Source organism: Impatiens glandulifera, chromosome 1 (genome assembly GCF_907164915.1).
Source record: "Impatiens glandulifera chromosome 1, dImpGla2.1, whole genome shotgun sequence".
Lineage (NCBI taxonomy): Eukaryota > Viridiplantae > Streptophyta > Magnoliopsida > Ericales > Balsaminaceae > Impatiens > Impatiens glandulifera.
This window is the reverse complement of record NC_061862.1, coordinates 89638815-89660945: the sequence shown is the minus strand read 5'-3', so window position 1 is coordinate 89660945 and position 22131 is coordinate 89638815. Positions and strand designations below refer to the sequence as shown.

Sequence of the window (22131 nt, the reverse complement as noted above, 5' to 3'; positions counted from 1 at the left end):
TTTTCTTATCTTTGTTTTCCGCCGTCGTCGTCGAACAAGAACAGAGAGAGAAGAGAGAGAAAAGAAATGAAAAAAAATAAAAAAAATGAGTATTTATATAAAATCCTAATCCACTTCGCGTTACACGAAAAGGATAATTTTATCTAAAAAAATAAAGTGGTCACCAAATCAATTTTAATTGTCGGGTGACCACGGAGGCAATTAGAGCCATCATTAGGGTTATTTCGTCAAATTTCCCCCACAAAGACCTTTTGATCACAAAGAATTTGATCTCCTCTTCTTATTTAGTCTTTTTAGTCAATTTAATGTCATGTTGAATCACTTATGAATTCTATTTAAGTATAATTATTTTAATTTGTGATAATTAATATTATTAGAGTTATAGTTATTCGAATGAGTTTTATCTGATGCATGTTTGAAATTTTTTGTGTAACTTAAATCGTTCTTAGGAGCAGATTTATGTATGGGCTTGGCCCACGTCGAAAAATAATAAATTTACGGTAAAAATGTGACATTATCTCATATTTTTTAAAATATTTTTAATTTAATTCACTATTTATTTATCTAATTATTTAAATAAATGACAAAACTTAATTTTATCCAATCGTTTTATCCAAAATTTTCTCGTCATTTTTTAATTGAATTACCCACGCTAGGACGATTAATTTTCTAATTGAAATCATGGCAAACGGCGAACACAACGACGGATAAAACCTTGTGTAGAGGAATTTCATTCAACCATCGCGAGAATTCCTGAATTGAATTTATATTGTTATGGTTATCTTGAATTGAAAGTTTTTCAGAAATATTTGATTGAAGTTTGAATATTTTTGTGTTTAGTTTGAATATATGATTGAGAAGATAATTTGGGAGAATGAATACTTGACTGAAAAAACTAAATAACTCTCTTTATTATTTCTTTCCTTACACTTTTTTTATTTTTCATTATCTTTTTTAATTCATCCATCAAATTTTCTCTCCATATCATTTCTCATATAAATTATTTTTTTATTCCTCAACAAAAAAATCACAATTCTTTTTCTTAATAAATAATATATTAACTTAAAGTAAACAAATATGATATAAATTGTATGTATTATATATAAAAAACTTCTCACTAATTTGTAGTTATGTTATAATATATATAATTTTGTTTAATTATTATAATTACTTTTGACTACTTTTATAATATATATATATATTTAAAAAATTATAACAAAAATATCAGAGTAAATATAAAACTGAATTATTAACTACATTTAAAATTTATTATTAGAATGAAATGTGATCACATTTCAAAAAAGTTATTGTCTAGATTGATTGTATAAGTTATAGTTTTGAATAATAAAATGAATTATAATATTTAATATTTATTAATAAAACAAATATTATTTTCTGCAAAACAAAGAGTATACAACCTACTTTCTTCTTCAGCCGCGTTTTGGTATATAAGCCCGCCCAACACTTTGACACAGAGAAACGGATAAGTCTCTCTTCCTCTTCCACACTCACTTCTTTCCAAGCTCCGTCCCCCTCCTGTCTGAACTATCAAGATGTTCGGGAGCTTGAGAATTCATGGACCGCCTCATCCTTCTCCATTATCCCGATTCTCAACCTCAAATCCATGCAAACTTCCCGTCTCCTCTACCCACTCTTCTCTCCGTCACCGTTCTACAAACACTTTGGTTCTTCCTTCTTTCTTTGCTCTCCTTCCGATAAAAAGAAAAAATTATAGGAAGTTCAACTTTCAGTGTTCCGTCAAGTTGGAGGAACTTGAATCCGCTAGCGAGGGATCACAATCTCCACAGCCTATTTCTGTCAAAATTCCATATGGCGATAGAGAGGTAAGTGAATGTATCTTTTGTAGGAGAAAACATAAATTTTATAAAGACGTAGCTCAAATAGTGACCAAAATGCTATTAGTTAACAGAACCTGCCTAAATATGACTGGATAGGTTCAATGTTCTTGCTTGCCATACTTGGCCTTCAATGTGCTAGGTAGTGAACAATCTAAAAATTTTGGGGTAGGGGTGACCTAATAGGCAAACCAGAGATACCATTCCTCATATATCAATAAACATCATTACAAATCAAGTTCAGTGTGATCAAGAAGACCATAATACTCATATAGGTACATAAATTCAATGATTAATTTAAAGATTTTTTTTAACCTTAATATGAACTCCATTTCAAATAAAAACCAAAAGGAAAAATTCCATTTTCTACTAGAAACAATCTAGCCATTGTCTAAGAGACCCTTTCCTCCTTTTTTTGTTGTGCAGTCAGCCTACTAATTACTTTGTATAAGTTAGAGTTTAACTTGGATATTGTTAATTACTTTCTTTCTGTTGGATGTACATTTCTGGGTAAACATTTTTTATTGACTCACTGGTTGGCTTTACTGATAATGTTGCGTTACAGATATTGATTGAAACTGGTCATATGGGTAGACAAGCCAGTGGTGCCGTTGTGGTTACAGATGGTGAAACTGTAAGACCAATCTTATTTTTCTATTCTCTCTTTTGACATTTGTGTGATCCTTATAATGAAACATATATTTTATTTCCATCTGATAGTTGATATGTGTTTATTCTTATATGCTCAAGAATTAAATAACTGAGCCTAATTTTCAATTTAAATGTTTAGATTGATGGAAAATGAAGAAGTCATTGTTGTGATTATGAACTTGCCAACCACTATATCTTGACTGTTCTAACAGAGTCCGTCTTTACTTTATGTATCAGAAACCAAACTTTTCCTATGGAATTCTCTTTGTAGTCACTTAAAACATAAATTTAATGTTTTTATAACAGTTCTTTGTAGTCAAGTTAGTATTCTGCTAACCCAAAGGGTAGCTCAAGGGGCAAGAGTTGGTGCTTAAGAGACCAAAGGTCACGGGTTTGATTCCCACTTAGAACTCCCTAAGATGAAGTTGAGAGTCATGATTGTGAGGGGTCGTGCTGGCTTCCTAAATTAGAAAAAAAAATAGTATTCTGAAGGATTCACCTTCTAATGCTTATATACTTAGCTATTGGTGCAGAATCATAGGAATATAGGATGCTCTAAAATATTTGAGTACATCAAAGTTTTAGATTAAAGATCTACTACATTTCTAGTTACTTTGACAAGTTTAAGATTTCACTTGCTTTCTTAATGGACATGGTTACTTTTGGAGCTTGAAGCTCTCAGCACTTCATTTAAACCAAGTCTTGTGTTCACTCTTTAATTCATCAATTAGTCTTGTATTCTCTGGAACTAGGAATAGAAAGGTGTGATTCTTGGGGAAATATGGGCTGGAGTTGTCTTAAAATAGCAGTATTTTTATTTGGCTTGGGTCCAGTGAGATGGTTTTCTTGGCTCTTTTATTTGTCGTGAATCCATCATGTTCAATAGTTCAGAAATGCTACAGAATTTCGAAGCCTGGATTAATATAATAGTTGTTGATGCCGTTTATTAAGTTTTGAGCTATACGCATAAGCACTCTTTCATCCAGTTCTTGTTTTTGTATAGAATTAAACACTTTGTGTTCACACTTTCGAAATAAAAAAAAAGTTAGTAATGTTGCGAATGTTCAAACTTGACTTCATTTTTGTAAAAACAGTTTTTCCTACTTAATGCTTTATGGATGACACAAAGGCATACGTCTCAATCATAGATGTTAGCTAAAACTGGAAATTCCCATAACTTGGATATTTATGTACATTTCTCTAAATTGTACATTTGTTCTCCTCTGTCCCTTAAATGTGAGATATATGTAATTTATGGAGGTTTAGTAAAGTAGGAGATAAAGTTGATTATAATTAAATACCCAACTTTTCAACAAAATTAACTTCAAAGAGTGTTGGAGTAAAGTTGCATGAGTTAGTGAAGCGACTTAAACAAGATTGTTGATTTGATTGGAGAAAAATGATAAGAACATCATTGTTAATAAAATGGAACATGAAATATGGAATACATGTCATTTAAAGTTAGATGGACGGAGTATTATTTGACTTTCGATGAGTTCTAAGCACTAGATGACATGAAGAAGCATTGCATACCATTTCCAAAAAGATGAATGTTCTACTCCGAAAACTTGTACAAATTATAAGATTGAAAGTTACAACTGGCTGCTAGACGATTTTCCTTTAAGACATTCATTGGAATGGAAAAAGTTATTTGTTAAGTGTCTCTTGCAATGAAATTTCCTCTGGAAAATAGTCTAGATGATGAATTCCTAAACCCCTTTAGTAAGTATGTGGAGGATCTGCCTTATTGCCAAACTCCAGTCCATGTTATGTACAATGTTTTGTATTCATATTCCACAAGTATAGAATTGTATCTCGGACTTCTTTTATCACGGATTGAGTGCCATTATGGAGAAATAAAAGTTACATTTCTTGATTTCTTCTAGATTGTGTATACAACTGTTTGTTTAGCTGATGTTGCAAGTGAGCCTTCAGATTTCTTCCCTCTCTATGTAAATTATCAAGAGCGCTTTTCTGCTGCTGGTCGTACCAGGTAAAGATTGGTTTAATTGTAATTTCAATGTTGTCTATAAATAGAATGCAAGTAGATTCCATTCCTTAATATTGGCGTGTTTTGTTGCAGTGGGGGTTTTTTCAAGAGAGAAGGGAAAACTAAAGATAATGAGGTATGAGCTTCTGAGCTCATAAAGAATATTAATGTACTAGATATTGCTTGAAATATCTGTTTAATGCTTATCCATTATGTTCTCTTTCCACTTATAACTAGTTTCCCTTTCTTCTCTAATAATCAGCTCTCATTTTTTTGTGAATTAATTCATGAAGTTAGATTGTAACATATTATGATTTATCTTAGTTCAACATAACTACTTAAGAAATGTTCATGATTTACAAAAGATACATAGATATCCATTAACATAGGCTAGAAAGCATATGACAAAAGACTGAATTAACCTTTAACCCTCGTAGACACTTTATTCCTGAACTGATTTACCTTATACTTGTTCATGATTGTTTAGATGTTTGATGTTGTAACTCCAACTATTTTTCGTATGTTCCTCAAGTATAATGTTATAGTCTCATGTTTAAGGAACACGGCTTGCAACATACATGGCATTTATTTCTCATGTCAAGGTTATACCTTTTTAGACTTTTTCAGAATTTGTATGGTCCAAGCCCATTAACCACTAAAGTTTTCCCTATTTCATAATCCATTTAAGTGTCCCTCTCTCTCTTTTTTAATCAAAATGTATTTCACTTATGCTATTTTTTCCTTTGAACAATGTATCTATCTGTGGTAAGATGATAGAATGAGCAGATACTTTGGTGTCAAAAACCACACCCACTAATTTTTCCTGTATTCCTCTTTCCATTCATCATGATGTATCATCAGAATCCATTCTGTTTGATAGTCCCTCCATAGCGTCTCTAACTCCAGAATAAAGGACTGTAAACATGTCTCGAGATGAGTACATATGGTTCACAGAATTTCACTCATAGTAACAAGGATCCCCATCCTTTTCATCATTAGTAGCTACAACTTTGGTTCAACTAGTTCATGATGTCGATGAGGATATCACATTGGGATACAATTGTGAACATTCTTAAGTATTTCAAAGGTGGACCAGACGAGGAATTTGCTTAGAAACTGAGGAGGCTGTTAGCAAATGCACAATTTGTGTGTTAGATTGTGAGTCTCATGAGTTTTCTATACATAACAGAACCACATAGGTTCCATGAGTTAACAGAAGGGCCTCATCTCCATTTGAGTTTGTTCATTCTGATGTACACAGACCTTTTCGTGTCAATTCAAAATCACACTTTCATTTTTAAAAAATTGGTTGATTAGTTTTTTTTTAAATGTCAACTTTTTATAAAAAAGGAATGTAAAGAGCGTTCATGCATTTACATAAAGGGGAGTGGGAAAGAAAAAACAAAAAACAGAAAAATTTAGGTGCCAATAAGATCGAAAGGTGAAATGGAAATGGAAAATTGGTTGACTAGTATATAAAAGGAAATAAATATATTCGTATTCCCTTTCTTGTTGTAGTACTAATTCCATATAAGTGAGCTATTCACAATCACTGACGTAGAAGGTTGTTGGATGATAACTATTGTATCTAGCTTTAGAGGAATAGTTGTTCATGTGTTCATTCGTGTGCTTTAAATCATTGTTTTATATCTCATGTGAAACGTTTCAATTGTGCATAGGTTCTCATCTGTAGACTGATTGACAGGCCTTTACGCCCTACTATGGTCAAGGGATTCTACCATGAAACGCAAATTTTATCTTGGGTATTTACTCATACTTATTTCCTATTTTGTTGCTTGGCTTGTGTTTGTTTAATTTTCTGAAAGTTTATACAATGCTGATTGTTTCCTAGCCATGCCAACTGCAATATTTCATTAATCGGTAACGTTTTAGAATATCCAGAGTATTTCTAAATTCTTATCTATGCCTAAGTAATAAATAATGGTTTTGTTTGGCATGTAGTTAGTACATGTCAGGCACTTGAGACAGTCTGACACATCTATTTGTTAAATGTAATATCTCTATTACTTGTAGTTTACAATATGTGGAATTTTTAGAATGGAGAGAGAATAAATGTTTTTGATATATGATTCTCATGATAGGTAATACCTATTTATACAATTGTAGGAGTTGATTTTTCTCATTCAAGATAAATCAGAATCCCTAAAATATTTATTCTAATTTCTTTAATTAAGGTAAATTAAAATTCTTAAACAATATATCTAAATAAATAAGAGAATAAAATAAACTTAGTTTAACTATTTCCACACTCCCTCAAATTAGGCTTTGTATTTTTCAAACCATGGAGACCTGTGAGTGACTTGATTCGGCCCAAAGGAGTACTTGATTCAACTAAAAATGAGTGCCTTTGAGGACAATCATCAAACAAAGGGTTGATGTCAAGACTATCACATAGAGGCGTCATGGAGTGTATGCAGTGTGGCATCCGCTAGATGCACGTAGTCGGGCCTAAAGTACTGAAGATGTACGACAATGTAGTTTCTGTGGAAGTGATGCCAAAATTAAATAAGTGACTTTGAAGACAAAAAAGGTCGATGTTGAGACTTTCGCATAGATGCGTCGCCGCTAGGTTGACATAGTCGGCGGGTTGCATAGGTATGACGGTGGGGATTCTATGGAGGTGATGCCAACTCCTTTAGTTGTTGATTTTGGGTTGTTAATTTTGACAAAAACTGATACTCAAATATTGGCTTGCTTTGGATCTATCCAATTGACGAAAGAGAGCTCAAAGTTGAATTGGGCCTAAATGGCTCATATGTGTGGAAGCCGAGGAGTGAGTTTTTTAGTTTTAGTTTTTTTTTTCCTCTTCTCCATTGTTTTTTTATATCCGGAATCCAGAATATAATAAATACTAAAAATACAAACAAACCATAGGGACCAAAACATATCTTCTTTTGAATATTGTAATGTTGCTGCAACTATCAACTTGTGAATTAAGAAGATACGAAGATTGACGATTTCGTGTAGTAGGTGAGGTATGTGCCACATCAATGTCTAGGTCAACATGATCTTGATGGTGATGATGCTCGAGTGTCGGAGAGTAATATGATGACGTCGAGTTTCCTTCGAGAAGACGTTGGAGTATGTTTATGGGGATAGTCTTCACAAGAGAACCTTTTCTATTCAATAACTCGCTCGATAATCTCTTGAATAATAGAGGCAACGGTTGAAAACTTGGAAGGAGCAAAGAAAAGTAATAGGATGGATTGTGTTTGGTTTATGTAAGGATGAAAATAGTATAAATAAAATAAGGTGGATAGGGCTATTAGAGCCACCAATGGCTACTGCAACAGAAGGTGGTGATAGGTGTATTCAAGAATAGAAGGTCTGCTTTGATAGTTAAATTTTTAGAATGGAGAGAGAAGAGATGTTTTTGATATATGATTTTCATGATAAGTAATACTAATACCTATTTATACAATTGTAGGAGATGATTTTTCTCAATCAAGATAACTTAGAATCTCTAAAATATCACAATAATTTATTCTATTTCCTCAACTAAGGTAAATTAGAATTTTTAAAATGTTGTATTAATATATAAAATAATCAATATAATATAATAAAATAAACCTAGTTTGACTATTTTCAAACAATCTATTCAATATGAATAGCAGTGTCATGACTATTTCCACACAATCTATTCAATATGTATAGCAGTGTCAGGATGTTTGATTATGTGGGTTACTTGTCTTATACTGTTTCTAGCATAAGAAAAAGCTATGATAAGTGTATAACTCTTCTATTAAGGAATTATTTTTCTAATAGAAGTTTTTTGTCCTTAGCTATAATCATGTTCTATTTAACTCATCTGTATTTGTGTCCAGGAGACTGCCCCGTATATTCATGAAACCTATTACTTTTCATCAGTACTGTATTCATGAAATCCATTCCCATAAGGAGACTGTTCTATAAATGAATCATTGGTACTATATAATTGTAGAAACCCAAACAATTATAACTGTTGTCGGGGAATTTAAACTAGCTCCAACATGTTGTAATGCACAATTCAAGATTATTCTTCTTGGGTTAACAGGCTCTAAATCCTAGGATATGTTTGCAGGTGTTGAGCTATGATGGTTTACATTCTCCAGATTCATTAGCAGTGACTGCAGCTGGAATTGCAGTGTGGGTTTTAAATTTTATTTTACTTAGATTTTTGCCAGTTTATTGGTCTTATACTTGGTGAGTTGTTGGATATTGTAGTGCGCTGTCGGAGGTACCAAATACAAAAGCGATTGCTGCAGTTCGAGTTGGTCTTATAAATGGTCAATTTATTGTGAATCCAACAACCAAAGAGATGGATCAATCAGAGTTGGATATGCTCTTATCTGGCACTGACAGTGCAATATTGATGATAGAGGTCTGTGCTATACTCTTAATTCATTCAAAGCTTGTTGATGCATCTTGCATTGCTTTATATTGTTTAGTTGAAATAATCTTTAAGATCGACTTAATGATGTGGCAGCCTCCTTATTTAGACAAATTAGAAGGTGCTACCATCTTATTGTTTGTGGGCTCTCTAGTTTTTCTTGTTCATTACTGTAGATATTTTTTCTATTTTTGTCTTCCTCGTGCCCAGGAAAAAGAAATTTTTATATAGAGGACTTCACTTGCTGCATTAATAATGTAGACAAATATTATAATTTAGTTCCCTGAATAAATAATGTGTGTAGAGTAAGTTTACTTTCATGAGGATATTTAATTGGTTTCCTTTCAATGAAGTTCATTGTAATTCATATTGTGTTGGCTCTCGCATTATTAGCACAATATGTTCTCAGTTGTAGCAAATATTAGGATGTGTTATTTTTTGCTGACTGTCATGGACTTGTATTGTTTTGATGCTTTTGTACATGTTTTTTTGCTCTTACATGCCCTTTGTTATTGTGCTTAAACGACATTTTTTTACATGTAAGCAGACGAATAATTCCATTTCAATTAAAAAAAAGTTGTAGCAAAGATTAAGCATTTGAAAAGTTTTTCTTATAGTATCGATATTACTGATCATATATGATGCTGGCATCAATAATATCTTTTCAATATGAAAAATTGTCAGAAAAATTCCTTGGTTCTTAGATTTGACTTCATGATCTTAGTAAATTAGGATACCACTTTTTCTAAGGAGATTATATTGTTCTTCTGTCATACACATTTTGTGGATAATTAAAAACCAAAAGTAAATCCAAAGGATGCTAAGCAGAAGCTATAAAGAGAACCCTTTATCACATGTCCTGGAGGCAAATGTAGTTAGCATAAAAATAATAATACAAAGGCCAGACTACCCAATTTGTACAATTTCTTTTTTCCACTTATCTCAAAGCTCTCTAAACAAGCAGGAAAACATATTTTGGGGTTGGTGATCTTTTGACAAGTTGATTTTCATGTCAGGGTTATTGCAATTTCCTCCCTGAAGAGAAGCTGTTGCAAGCAGTTGAAGTTGGACAGGTTGTTTGTCTAAGTATGTTGCTGCATATTTTGTCATGTACATTTATTGGTTTCTATGTTTAGTTTTTCTATCTTCCATTTTTTCTTAAAACAAATTTAGCATAAATCTTTCCCCTCAGTAGGCACTTGTCATTCTTTCACTCTTCCCCTATAACTTTTTGGCTGTTCATTCCTGTTACTCTATCCCATACTTCTAATCTCTTTGCCATTTTAGAGCATGTGTAGTGGGACAATAACTTCTGATAGAAGACCTTACACATCAATGGAATCAGGGGGCCACACTGAACTGCAGTTCCTAATTAAGGAACTTTCTACTAGGATAGGCACTCTATGTTTCTTCTTAATTAAATTGACATTGTTCTGACTAAGCTACCAGCAACCTAACTGGTCCAGTGGCAGATTAAGTTTCAGCAGAGAGATTTGAGCTATTCTACTTTAGAAACAACAAGAATATTCTAGCCAAACTGAATAAGATATTTTCTCGTGAAGTTAGTGACTGAGTAATCTGGCAGCCATATATCTGGCCTATCCATTCCTACCATTTAAGCTTATTTTTTCTATCTACTTCTATTCTGGTTATCTTTGTATCTTCCTTTTCACCCCTACATTTCCTTTCTTGGTAAACATTTTTCTGGCTTTATCCAGTTCACTGTAGTTCTGGAAGTATCATTGTCACCACCTCTCTTCCTCTCTCAGCTTAAGTGAGTATGTACTCTTACCTATACTTACACATTGATTGTATTTTTTATAGCCTTTATAATCTTGAACCCAAAGAAATCTTTGATAAGAAATGAATATGATCACCTGAAGGCAATTGCCTAGTTAAATTGAATAAAAACCAAGGATCACCTGTTATAGTTGAAAGTTTCTATTGGATAGAGATTATAAACAAACCCAATGGTGTATCATGGGATTGCATATATTACTGTTTCTTCAGCAGAATTTCATTTCCAACTTCTTTTCCATCAATACGATACTAAAACCACCTCTTTAGTTTTCTGCTTTGTTTTGCCAACTTCCTCCTTTCACAGTTGCTTTAGGTTTTATAATATACCTCATATGCACACAACAAGAAATCAGCTCGCTCATGTCTAGGATTATATGTTCATACTGTGATTGTCATAAATCTGGTGAAAATAATTACATTGAGTTAGGTCTCACTGCTAATTTCCTCCTTAGTTTTATACCTTGATGAATGTTCTACTGGGTCCATAACTCAATTTTTTTTAACTGTTATACTTTTGAGCTAATAGGCTGCAGTTAGAGCAATCTGCATTGAAGTGGAGGCCTTTGCAAGGAAGTATGGGAAAACCAAAATGCATGATGCAATTAAATTACCTCCCCGGGACTTGTATAAATATGTGGAAGTATGTATCCCATCTTCTCCAATGTTTTCATATTTTTTTAGTTGATGTAGACTTTTCTTTATGGATGGGTATAAGTTGCATAACATAATTGCCAAATATGCCATGAATTTTATTAAAATCAAATTTCAACCCATAAACATTAAATTGCTGGAATATTATACTCTTAAATATTTTGAAATTTTCTTTTTTTGAAGGTCAACCTTCAATTTAAAAACAAAGAACACTAGCAGCCTTCAAATTTTACAAGAAGGGGGTAAGTGGGAAAGTGAATAAGAGAAACAGAAACAACAAGAAAATGTTAGATGTCAATAAGAACAAAAAATTTCTCATCCCGTGCCCGCCCCTTTTTTCCAAATTGATGCAAACACATGGAGCAAGGCCCTTGATTCAAACATTTTGGTTTATAAAAACATGTCCCTTCAACAAATTAATTTAACTCCAATTTTGACTTAGATTTTAGAAAATATATGTTAATGCACGCTTATTTAAAAAATGCCCCTGACCTTTTACTAAATCGTAATTTTACCCACCAACTTAAGAGTACATGATTCCATAAAAACAAAATTTGAAATTTAAATATCTTAACGGATATTACATTTTTTTCATGTTGAAACACAATTGTTTTAAAATTATTTATAACTGAAGTAGACATGACATGCCAAATATTTTGGTTCAAACTTGTTATTGAGAGCAATTTGGCTTCTTTATTCAGTAACATAGTTATTCATCTTTGTTCCTTGCTTTTGGCGCCTCTTATTATAGTTAGAACCCATGATATCTGATGTATTTCCTTTTGGCAGGATATTGCAGGTGATGAGTTGGCTAAAGCGATACAAATTAAGAGCAAAATACCTAGAAGAAAAGCTCTGTCACTACTTGAAGATAAAGTGTTGTCTATACTTACTGAAAAGGGTTATGTTGCTAAGGATGATGTTTTAGGAGGTGTCGAAATGACTCCTGATCCACTTGAGGATGAAGATGAGGATGAAGAAATTGTTGTTGATGGTGAAGTGGATGAAGGTGATGTACATATCAAGCCGACCTTACGAAGACCTACTCCCTTGGTAAAGCCCGAGTTCTATCACATTCACATCTCCAGTGTGAACAATATATTTCACTGTCATCTACTAATCCATTCTTATCTTTGTTGGTATATAGTCAAATTTTAGTATTCTTAATTCTGGTGGTTATTGGCAGATCTGGTATGTTGTGCTCTGATTGCAAATAACTTTACCTTATTTGCAGTTTGTTGCCTATTAATAGGTTTATTAACTTTGGAGGCTAGCTATGTGAAATTGTGTTATGAGATAAAGATTAGGCTTTTGAAGGGCAAATTAAAACACAAGACTGTGATAAGATATGGGGACACATATATCATCTTACTCTTTTACCAATCTTCAAATTCCTCATCAGACATAATTCCCAACTTTATATCCTGATCCCTTCTAACTAATTAACTTTATTTTATTCTTAAATCACGAGGCATAGTTTTTGCCAAAAAAAATATATAGTGATTCAATGTGGGGACGCAGATATCATCTTACTCTTGTAGCAATCTACCTATTCCTTGTCAAACATGGTCGGCAACTCTATATCATGACCCTTTTAAACTGATCAACTTTATTTTATTTCAATTATCTTTCTTTTTTAACCTTTTATAGTTTATGTCCCTGTACAACTTATATTCCTATACCATTATATCATTTATCAAATGAGATCAATTTAAATATATTAAGCTATTGATTTTTAGATGGTAAATATATAAAAATAATCAAGACAGTTTTAAGATAAGATGACTAAATTTTCTAGTTATGCATGTTGGTATGCTTGTACTGCCTTCATTTCTATAATCACTTTATCACATGCGCTGTCAGCTCTGGTGTTCACTTTTATTCTATCTATAAATTCTTTTACCTTTCAGATTGTTTGTAATCATTTGAAAAATGGCAGTAAATGTATGTGTGGAGAAGTTTAACTGAACTTGTTTTGCCTTCTTCTAGCTTTTCTCTGAGGTAGATGTGAAGATTGTATTCAAAGAAGTTACATCAAAGTACCTACGCCGACGCATTGTGGAGGTATTGTACTGTTTTCTGGAACACTTATCTGTTGATTTCATGTAGTACTGGAAAAGAAACGACTTCATGGCTTCCAATGATCCATTTAATGTTTATAGAAAAATCACACTTGAACACCTTGCAACCTATCAAATAACAAAATGAACCTAGGCAATCTAGATTTTGATGCAAAGTGCCGCAGCTGCTTTGTACCAGTTTCTTCCTCTCTCATTTTTTTTGTAACAAAGATGCTTACTTTTTGCTTACACTATGGTTACCTTAGGGAGGGAAAAGAAGTGATGGACGAACTCCTTGCGAGATACGCCCAATCAACTCAAGTTGTGGATTACTTCCTAGAGCTCATGGGAGTACTCTATTTACTCGCGGAGAAACTCAGGTTCATTGAAGTATATTTTGTCTGCTATATAATATTAACTTCGATTAGTTAAGAATGTGAGTTGCATGCTTGGTTTGAGAAATGGTTGGGTACTGTTCTGCTTTTCCAGTGTTCAGCAATGTAAATAGATGACTTGTTTACACTTCTTTGAGAGATGTTTTGTCCCAAATTTTAAGGTTCACAGAAATTATTATTGATATTTGTTTGTACAGATAATTCTATCCATCTTTCTTGCTATATTCTCATGTATCTAAAGCAAATGGGCCCACAACTTTACTCTTAGGTTATTTTAAATTAATATGTAACTTCCTAGATAACCCATTCTCTACAAAGTCTGGACCCTTTATTATTGTCAAGTTTTTTATGTTAGATTTATCTTTTTACCTTTAATACTCTATACACATAGTTGTGGAGTATAGTGTCATCTCTTGTTGGTCTGAAATGTTTACTTGTTTGATTTGACTTAAGTAATGCACTGAAATCAAAGAAATCTAATCCTGCACCTAACTATCTGTAGTTTTCTTTCCTCCATACCCAATTCCAACTTTGGGGAGGCACTTGTAGTTGATTCAAAGGATTTTATTTATCAAGCACACTATTTCTTTTGTTCTATATAAGTTCACTGGATAACATAGAGATTTAGGTACAAACAATGAACATACAATAACGTTACACGTGTCACAAGAGTAATTAAGTATGAGCCTGGTACATGTGATCCAATCATACAGAATGTTGACTTTCTTCCATTTTATGTCAGTCCCTTGCAGTTGTGACACTTGGGGATAAGCAAATGGCACAGAGAATAGACAACCTCGAGGGTACAGATGAATTCAAGAAATTTTATCTTCAGGTGCATTTTCCCCCACACGACCTTGTTGCTTGTACAAAAAGAAGTCCCTCATTGCTTTACTAGAAAATCATACTATTTTGCTTGTTTTCTTACATTAAAAGCCCTTATTAATCTATTTCTTGTAACATTATACATTTAAATTAATGGCAAATGAAATCAATGTATCCAAAAGTCTCTCAAATACAATCTTAACACTTAGAATTTAAAACAGATCTTTCCCATGATTAGATTAGTAGAAGTTGTTGTCTTGATTTCTTCATTATTTTAGCAGGGATTATACATCCAGAGAGGAAGTATAGCATGATTTGTTATTCTCTGAATTCTCTTAATAAGATAAATTGTTAACCTCATCCTTGAATAACTTTTGAGTTTACAGTACTCCTTCCCCCCATCATGTGTTGGTGAAGTTGGACGCATCGGAGCACCTAGTAGAAGAGAAATTGGCCATGGGACACTTGCAGAGAGAGCTCTTGGACCTATTTTACCTTTAGATGATGATTTTCCTTACACTGTACGTGTGGAAAGTACCATAACTGAAAGCAATGGCTCTTCAAGGTGAAGTTCTTGTATGTCTGCAGCTAAATAGCATTTTATTGACAAAATAACTAATGAACCTAAAACCTTTTTTTCTGATTACCTTGACTGAATAAAATCTTTAATGTAATTTCGGTCTATGTTTTTTCTGTATGTGGAGTCACATGGCCTCACTTTTCACAGCCATGAGTTCAGTGATATTCTTTTCAATATATCCTGGATTCTACTATAGGACAAGGAAACATTGTTTAATTCGTGATGTTTGATGCCTATGTTAATTTGCTAACATGAATGTAATTTTGTCACAGTATGGCATCTGTTTGTGGGGGATGTTTAGCATTACAAGATGCTGGTGTTCCTATAAAAAGCTCTATTGCGGGTATTGCAATGGGTATGGTTTTGGATACTAAAGAATTTGGAGGTGATGGAACTCCACTAATTCTCTCTGATATAACTGGATCTGAAGATGCAGCTGGAGATATGGATTTCAAGGTCCACATATACTTCTGTTTCTACTTAAATGAAATGTGACTAGGTGTTACTTATTCTGATAAAAGGAGTTGATTGAATAAGTGTCTGATCATTTTTCTAGTGGAACAGATAATAATATTACTGAATATATATGAAAGCAGACCAACAAAAGGAACTATAGTTGAAACTCAATCAACTACCCTTTATTCTCTCTAATTATATCCACTTCAATTATTATAAGAAAACTTGGTCTGTAGCTCTTCATGAATTTTCTCTTGTAAAAAAACGTCAATTTAGGCAACCACTGATACACTAGCTCCCGTCATTCATAGTATGATAACTGAATGATTTGAAGCTTCTCAAAATTTAGTTTACACGATTTTTAGTTTTATGCATTTTTTGTCTTAAATATTGACAAGACTTAAAAATTTTTAGACAAAAATAATCAGTTTTTTCAATCCATGTAATGTTAGTTCTAATACCTTTGAACTAAGTGTCTGATCATTTTTCTAGTGGAACAGATATTAATATTACTGAATATATATGAAAACAGACCAGCAAAAGGAACTATAGTTGAAACTCAATCAACTACCCTTTATTCTCTCTAATTATATCCACTTTAATTATTATAAGAAAACTTGGTCTGTAGTCTTCATGAAATTTCTCATGTAAAAAAATGTCAATTTAGGCAACCACTGATACACTAGCTCCCGTCATTCATAGTATGATAACTGAATGATTTGAAGCTTCTCAAAATTTAGTCCATGACACTAGCATTTTTTTTTGTCTTCAATATTGACAAGACATGAAAATTTTTAGACAAAAATAATCAGTTTTTTCAATTCATGTTATGTTATTTCTAATACCTTTGACACAATTCACTATTAATGCATATTGTGAATCTGCTCAACATGACAAGTCGATATCAGCTTTAAATTTGCACAGGATGGTACTTCTTTGAGATGATAGGGATCTACTTTTTGGCAACTCTGTCTTTTCCCTTGTTTTTCTTTGTTTGTAATTTGTGAATAGACTTTGTGTTCTCGCCTTAATTGAAATAAAAGCTTTAATAAAAAAGGATATGAGATTTAGGTTTGTACTGGATATTTTGTCATAAATTTCAAAACAGCAAGCTGTGCTAGCTTACCTAGGATTTGTTAAGGTGGGCCGGACACCCTGTTCGTAAAAGTAAGAAGAAAATTAAATAAATTTCAAAACAGAACAACATGACAATGAGTAGATTACTACATTGGCATGGCGTGGATATATGCTTAAGCAAAAAAAATGATTAACCTGTTATAGACTGTTAATTACTGGTGTTTTGACATGGATACATAATATCAACCCCCTTAACGAGATGAAGATTAACATGCCTAAGTTGGATCTCAATTTAAAGTACACCATGAAATAAATATTAGTGACGTAAAACATTTAAGTTGATCAATGATTCTAATATTTCAGGTTGCTGGAAATGAAGATGGTATAACTGCATTTCAGATGGATATTAAGGTAATGTAGTGCTTGGAACATTTTCATTTCATTATGTAAGATTAGTTCTTGAACTCATTTCGGTGGATATTAATTTTTTTGTGTGCTTGAAATTCTCATGATTTCGGTGGTTTGTGCTGTATGTTTCTACTATGGTATATTTGAACAATGCCCTGTATTGTTCTTCAGCTAGCAAAGATCATAATATTTTTTATTCTTATTGTGGTAGGTTGGAGGAATTACTTTACCCATCATGGAACAAGCACTCTTACAAGCAAGAGATGGTAGAAAGCATATTCTTGGTAAGGACTTATAAATCAAACATCTAAACTTGTTATCACGAGTTTGAAGCATCATCACTTTTAACACATGCAAAACACTTTCCTGAAAAAAATTGTTCTTCATTTTATATGAATACTTTAGTTGGATTTTCCCCCTTAAATAGAAAAGAAGGAAATATTTATTATTTTGTATACCTCATAATAAATAATATAGGATTGTGGCTTTGGTGGTTTGTGGGTGAAAGAGCTTGGTGGCCTTTCTTGTCCTTTTCATGTATAAGGGTGTACACTAAAACTGAACTATGTGCTGGAACCAAAAGGTTGACTGATTCTGTTATCAGACATGTCAATGGTTATAGATGTGTGAAGTTATGGGGGTTTGTAGTGGCTAGGAACTACGGTTCCTTGCATTTTTTCACATGTATTTTATTAATTGGTGCATCCCAATTTTGTTTGGTGTATGTGAAGTAAAGACATGTCAATTGCTTATGTGAAGTGAAGACATGGTTAAATAACCCTTTGTTTATATAAACCTGTCAAGGATCCAATATCATGTTTGTTGTGGATATTTTGTTTTCTTTATGAGTGTTCTGATTTATGAATTAAGCCGATTGCTTGTTCTCTGCTATTCTGAGTGATTCAGGTGAGATGTTGAAGTGCTCACCTGCGCCTTCTAGAAAGCTCTCCTTGTATGCTCCATTGATTCTCGTTATGAAGGTAACTTGATCTTCCACTTGAATGTTTGGTCAACTCAATAAGGAGACGTGCACAAGAGAACAATATGTGACATTCCTTTTATCATTCTTAGGTCAAACCAGAAAAGATCAACCTTATTATTGGCGCTGGCGGAAAAAAGGTTAAAAGTATTATTGAAGAAACGGGAGTAGACTCCATTGAAACAGGAGATGATGGACTAGTAAGTTATTGGATGGAGCCTCTCCTCTTTTTTATGAGACGACATTTCTCCAGTTCAGTTAATTCATATTTTTTATTTGCAGGTGAAGATCACAGCAAAGGATGCTGCGAGCCTTGAGAAATCAAAAGCCATTATTAGCAGACTAACAATGGTTCCAAATATTGGTGATATTTTCAGGTTCTGTCTTTCTTTCATCTTTACTATCCAATTAAGCCTTTCCCTATAATGGTTTTTATGTGTATGAAATTCTATGCCTACATAAGCTCCAGTATAGCCTGCTGCAAGCGAACTATCACTTTGGGTTTCACCCTGGGAATTACCCAACTTATATTCTCTAAATCTACTCAAAGATTGTAGTTGTTAAAACTCTTGCTAGACTTCTTTAAGGTTCTTGGGTAAGGAAAAAAGTGATTGAACCCATTGATCGATTTTAGGGTTTGCATAATACTCCTCATCCCATTACTGGAGCTATTACTTCCAATTGTGTGTAACAATTTCCAAGATCACTTGGTCACTACAATATCTTTTACTCTTTTTTTCCTTGTTGATAAAATATTTCTCTTTCGCTACACTCTTTTAGTTCTATTTTGGTCCTAAATAATTTCACATTCTTCCTTAAATCACTCAAATACAAAGGGTTGTAGATAGGCTTTGAATTAAGGGATCGGATTATAACAGTCCCCTTTTTATTGCGTATATTATATTATATATTTTACTGTAATTGGCATAGGTCTTACGATCTGATCATGCTTTCCATCTTAGATCCTAAAATTAAGGGGTTTGATTATTCTTCATGTGTGTATATTCTAGTTTTATTGGTGAAAGGAAACAGAAAACTTTCAAGAAACTCTTTTATTCTTGTCAAATCATGGGGACAATAACGTCTGAAGTTAAAATTTAGGATTATTTTGCATTGGACCTATGATAAGGTGTCTAATAATGATTCAATGCTGACTTCATTTTTAGTTTGTTGGGTTTGTTGAACTATCATCTGTTTTTTGAGAAAAATAATAATAATCATAGCTGTAACGTCACTGGAAGGTAACCAAGTAAGTACAAGTCATGACATGTGTAGTTATGAATTCAAAATAGAAAACGTCAAAAGTCAATGGTGCATTGGTGCCCACTCAAGAAAAGCGTAAAAAGAATCACTTCCAAAATGTAATAGTGTTACATTTAAAAGATTGGGAGTAACTTTTATTGCCAGCTTTTTTTTTTATATCTGTATGAATGTTTATTTTTTATTTTTTCTATTTTCTATTTTGTATCAAGCCATCCACTAAGGTTATATGTGTTCTTCTACTTTTTTCTTCTTGGAATCTCCCAAACCAGGAATTGTGAGATTAAATCTGTTACTACTTATGGAGCTTTTGTTGAGATTGCACCTGGATGTGAGGTATGCTTTGGAGGAGAAGACCCAATCTCTCTTTCTTTTTTCCTTTTTTCCTTTTTTTTTCGTTCCATATTCTAGAATATGTTCCAAGGATTCTCTTTCTAAAGATGTAGCATGACTAGACATCAGAAGCAACATCCCTCAGTGTAGGGTATGGCAAGAGAAAATAAACATTAAAATCTAACAGAGTACATATATTTCAGGGGCTTTGCCATATTAGTGAACTGAGCGCAAGTTGGCTGGCAAAGACGGAAGATGTAAGAACATTATCATGTTTTTCTAAAGTGATGTATATTAATAAAGCCTTCTCTAATGTTTTGTTGTTCTTAGGCTTTCAAAGTTGGGGATCGTGTTGATGTCAAACTTATCGAGGTGCATTTCTTGTCTCTTCTTTTCCACTCTGTTGATTATGTAGAATCTATGTTTCTAGTAGGGGGACAATACGTTAATGTGGAGTCTATACCCAAAAGAGCCTTAAGAAACATAAAAGCTTTCAAAGGATAAACGAGCCAAGTCCATATCCCCATTATGAAATTAAGCTACTAAAGCGTAGATATGTTTTCTAAAGTTTATTTATGCTCAACTTTTCTTTTCCCTAGAAGTGGGTTTAAAGGTTATAATAATAAATCCATATGCAGAAGTTATTAATACTATGGTTGCAAAAAGTTCACAATTTATTTGTAGAAAGCGAAAAAAATCCGTATACATCACATCAACTATGCTGTTTTTGCCCCAGATAATGTTTGGGTGTCATTCCTCCATTAGCTTATATTTTTCCGTCATTTCTGAACATATTCATGGATTTTACTGATATCTTGCATAATTTATGTCTGACATCCTATTTATCCTCTTAGGGTGATAAACTGAAAATTAAGTGCCTTGAAATAAAATGTTGAACAACGCAAATGAAAATATCTTAATTTTAAGTATTTGATATGTAAGTAAATTTGATAACACGTGAAATTAATGTCTAGAAAGTACTGTAATACTATTTTACCCTTAAAGAATATATTTAATTTTTAGAGGTTAAAATATGTCTTTCGGACACTCTTACTAGACTTCTGAGTTAAGTTAACATACCGAACTAAGCCAGATGTTGCAACTTAATTTGAGCTGAATTTAAATAATCAAGTGATTTTAAATAACAGTTCTAAAATGAACCTAATTCAAATAAGCACTTAATTAGTTAAATTAAGTGATAAAACTTGTTATCGAACATAGCCTTAACCTCCTCCTTTTAGTGTGGTTCTTTCTTGGAATTTGATTTATTTGCGAAACTCAGATATTTTCCTTACTTTCAGATAAATGATAAGGGACAACTTCGCCTAAGCCGCCGGGCTCTTCTTCCAGAGGCATCTTCTGAAGATCCTAAAGAAGTTTCAAGTGAGAGTTCTCCTGAACAATCCCCAATAAAAACTAGTCGCGTCAAGAAATTGGTTAATCCTGTAAAGGATGGAGGAGCTGTAATAGCCAAAGATAGGGGGTTTAGGAAGAGCAGCAGTAAGTCTTCCATGTTGGGTTCTTCGTCAAAACCTTCTTCTACTGCCATGAATGGAGAGGTGACAGTCGGATCATAAGTATCTTTTCTACACAATAGTTAAAGTAATTACTTACAATATTGGAAGGAAGAATGTTAGCAACACAGAAATGGAATCGAGCTTTCTGAAATCACCTTGTCAAGGTATGTCAATGTTTTCTGTCGACTTATGAAGACAGTTGTTAATATTGACCCCATTTGGAGTCCAAAAAATGAATTTTGCTACTGGAAACCGACCCCGGTTTAATTTGATATAGAATTCCTACATTGAGTTCAAAATAATCCAAACCACCTTCCAGACAATTTATATTGAACTAAATGGCATATATATTCAACAGGAATTCACTTGTCTATTTGTCAATTTATATGGTCATATATATTTGCTCCTTTTGGGATTTTTTTTTGTATATACATGCCCTTTTATTCATTTATAAACAGTTGAACCAAGGCCTAGTTTGATCTTGGCTTATTTGGGAAATATTATTGTTTGATATGAAAGTGAATTATTTGGGTAAAAAATGATATTTGATTGAATAGTGAATTATATGGAAATAATTTGCATCAAACAAGGCACAAATCTTGATTCTTAGGGCCTTGCTGAACCGTGGATTACTAGTAAGTTACAAAATAACCCTTGTTCTGTGTAGGGTTTTGATAACGGGGCTATTTGGGTAAAAAGTTAGAGGTTATTTTAATTGATGATTTAAATGATGTGATTAATTGTGAATTATTAATGAGATAGGGGGTTATTTGAGATTAAATTGAATTGTTTTAGATGATATTTGTAAGTTAAGTGATTTAATTTATTTGCAAATAAATTGCTAAGAGATGCAATGTTGAATTATAACATCTGTAAACTAACTGCTATAGAAAAACTGAATTC

The 22131-nt window shown here is 32.8% G+C and overlaps 1 protein-coding gene across 1 annotated transcript; it reads left to right on the top strand.

Moving 5' to 3' along the window:
* The first annotated feature begins 1457 nt into the window (after positions 1–1457).
* LOC124919251 (polyribonucleotide nucleotidyltransferase 1, chloroplastic) lies at positions 1458–21392 on the top strand. The gene is made up of 24 exons (XM_047459452.1): positions 1458–1844; positions 2422–2490; positions 4394–4500; positions 4591–4633; positions 6177–6260; positions 8579–8643; positions 8722–8878; positions 9904–9960; positions 11214–11327; positions 12128–12391; positions 13328–13402; positions 13665–13778; positions 14536–14628; positions 15005–15183; positions 15471–15654; positions 17095–17142; positions 17351–17423; positions 18046–18119; positions 18211–18318; positions 18401–18495; positions 19651–19714; positions 19915–19968; positions 20042–20083; positions 21013–21392. The coding sequence occupies exons 1-24, from the start codon at positions 1554–1556 to the stop codon at positions 21286–21288; spliced, it is 2730 nt and encodes a 909-aa protein (XP_047315408.1). The 5' UTR covers positions 1458–1553; the 3' UTR covers positions 21289–21392.
* The last annotated feature ends 739 nt before the right edge of the window (positions 21393–22131 follow it).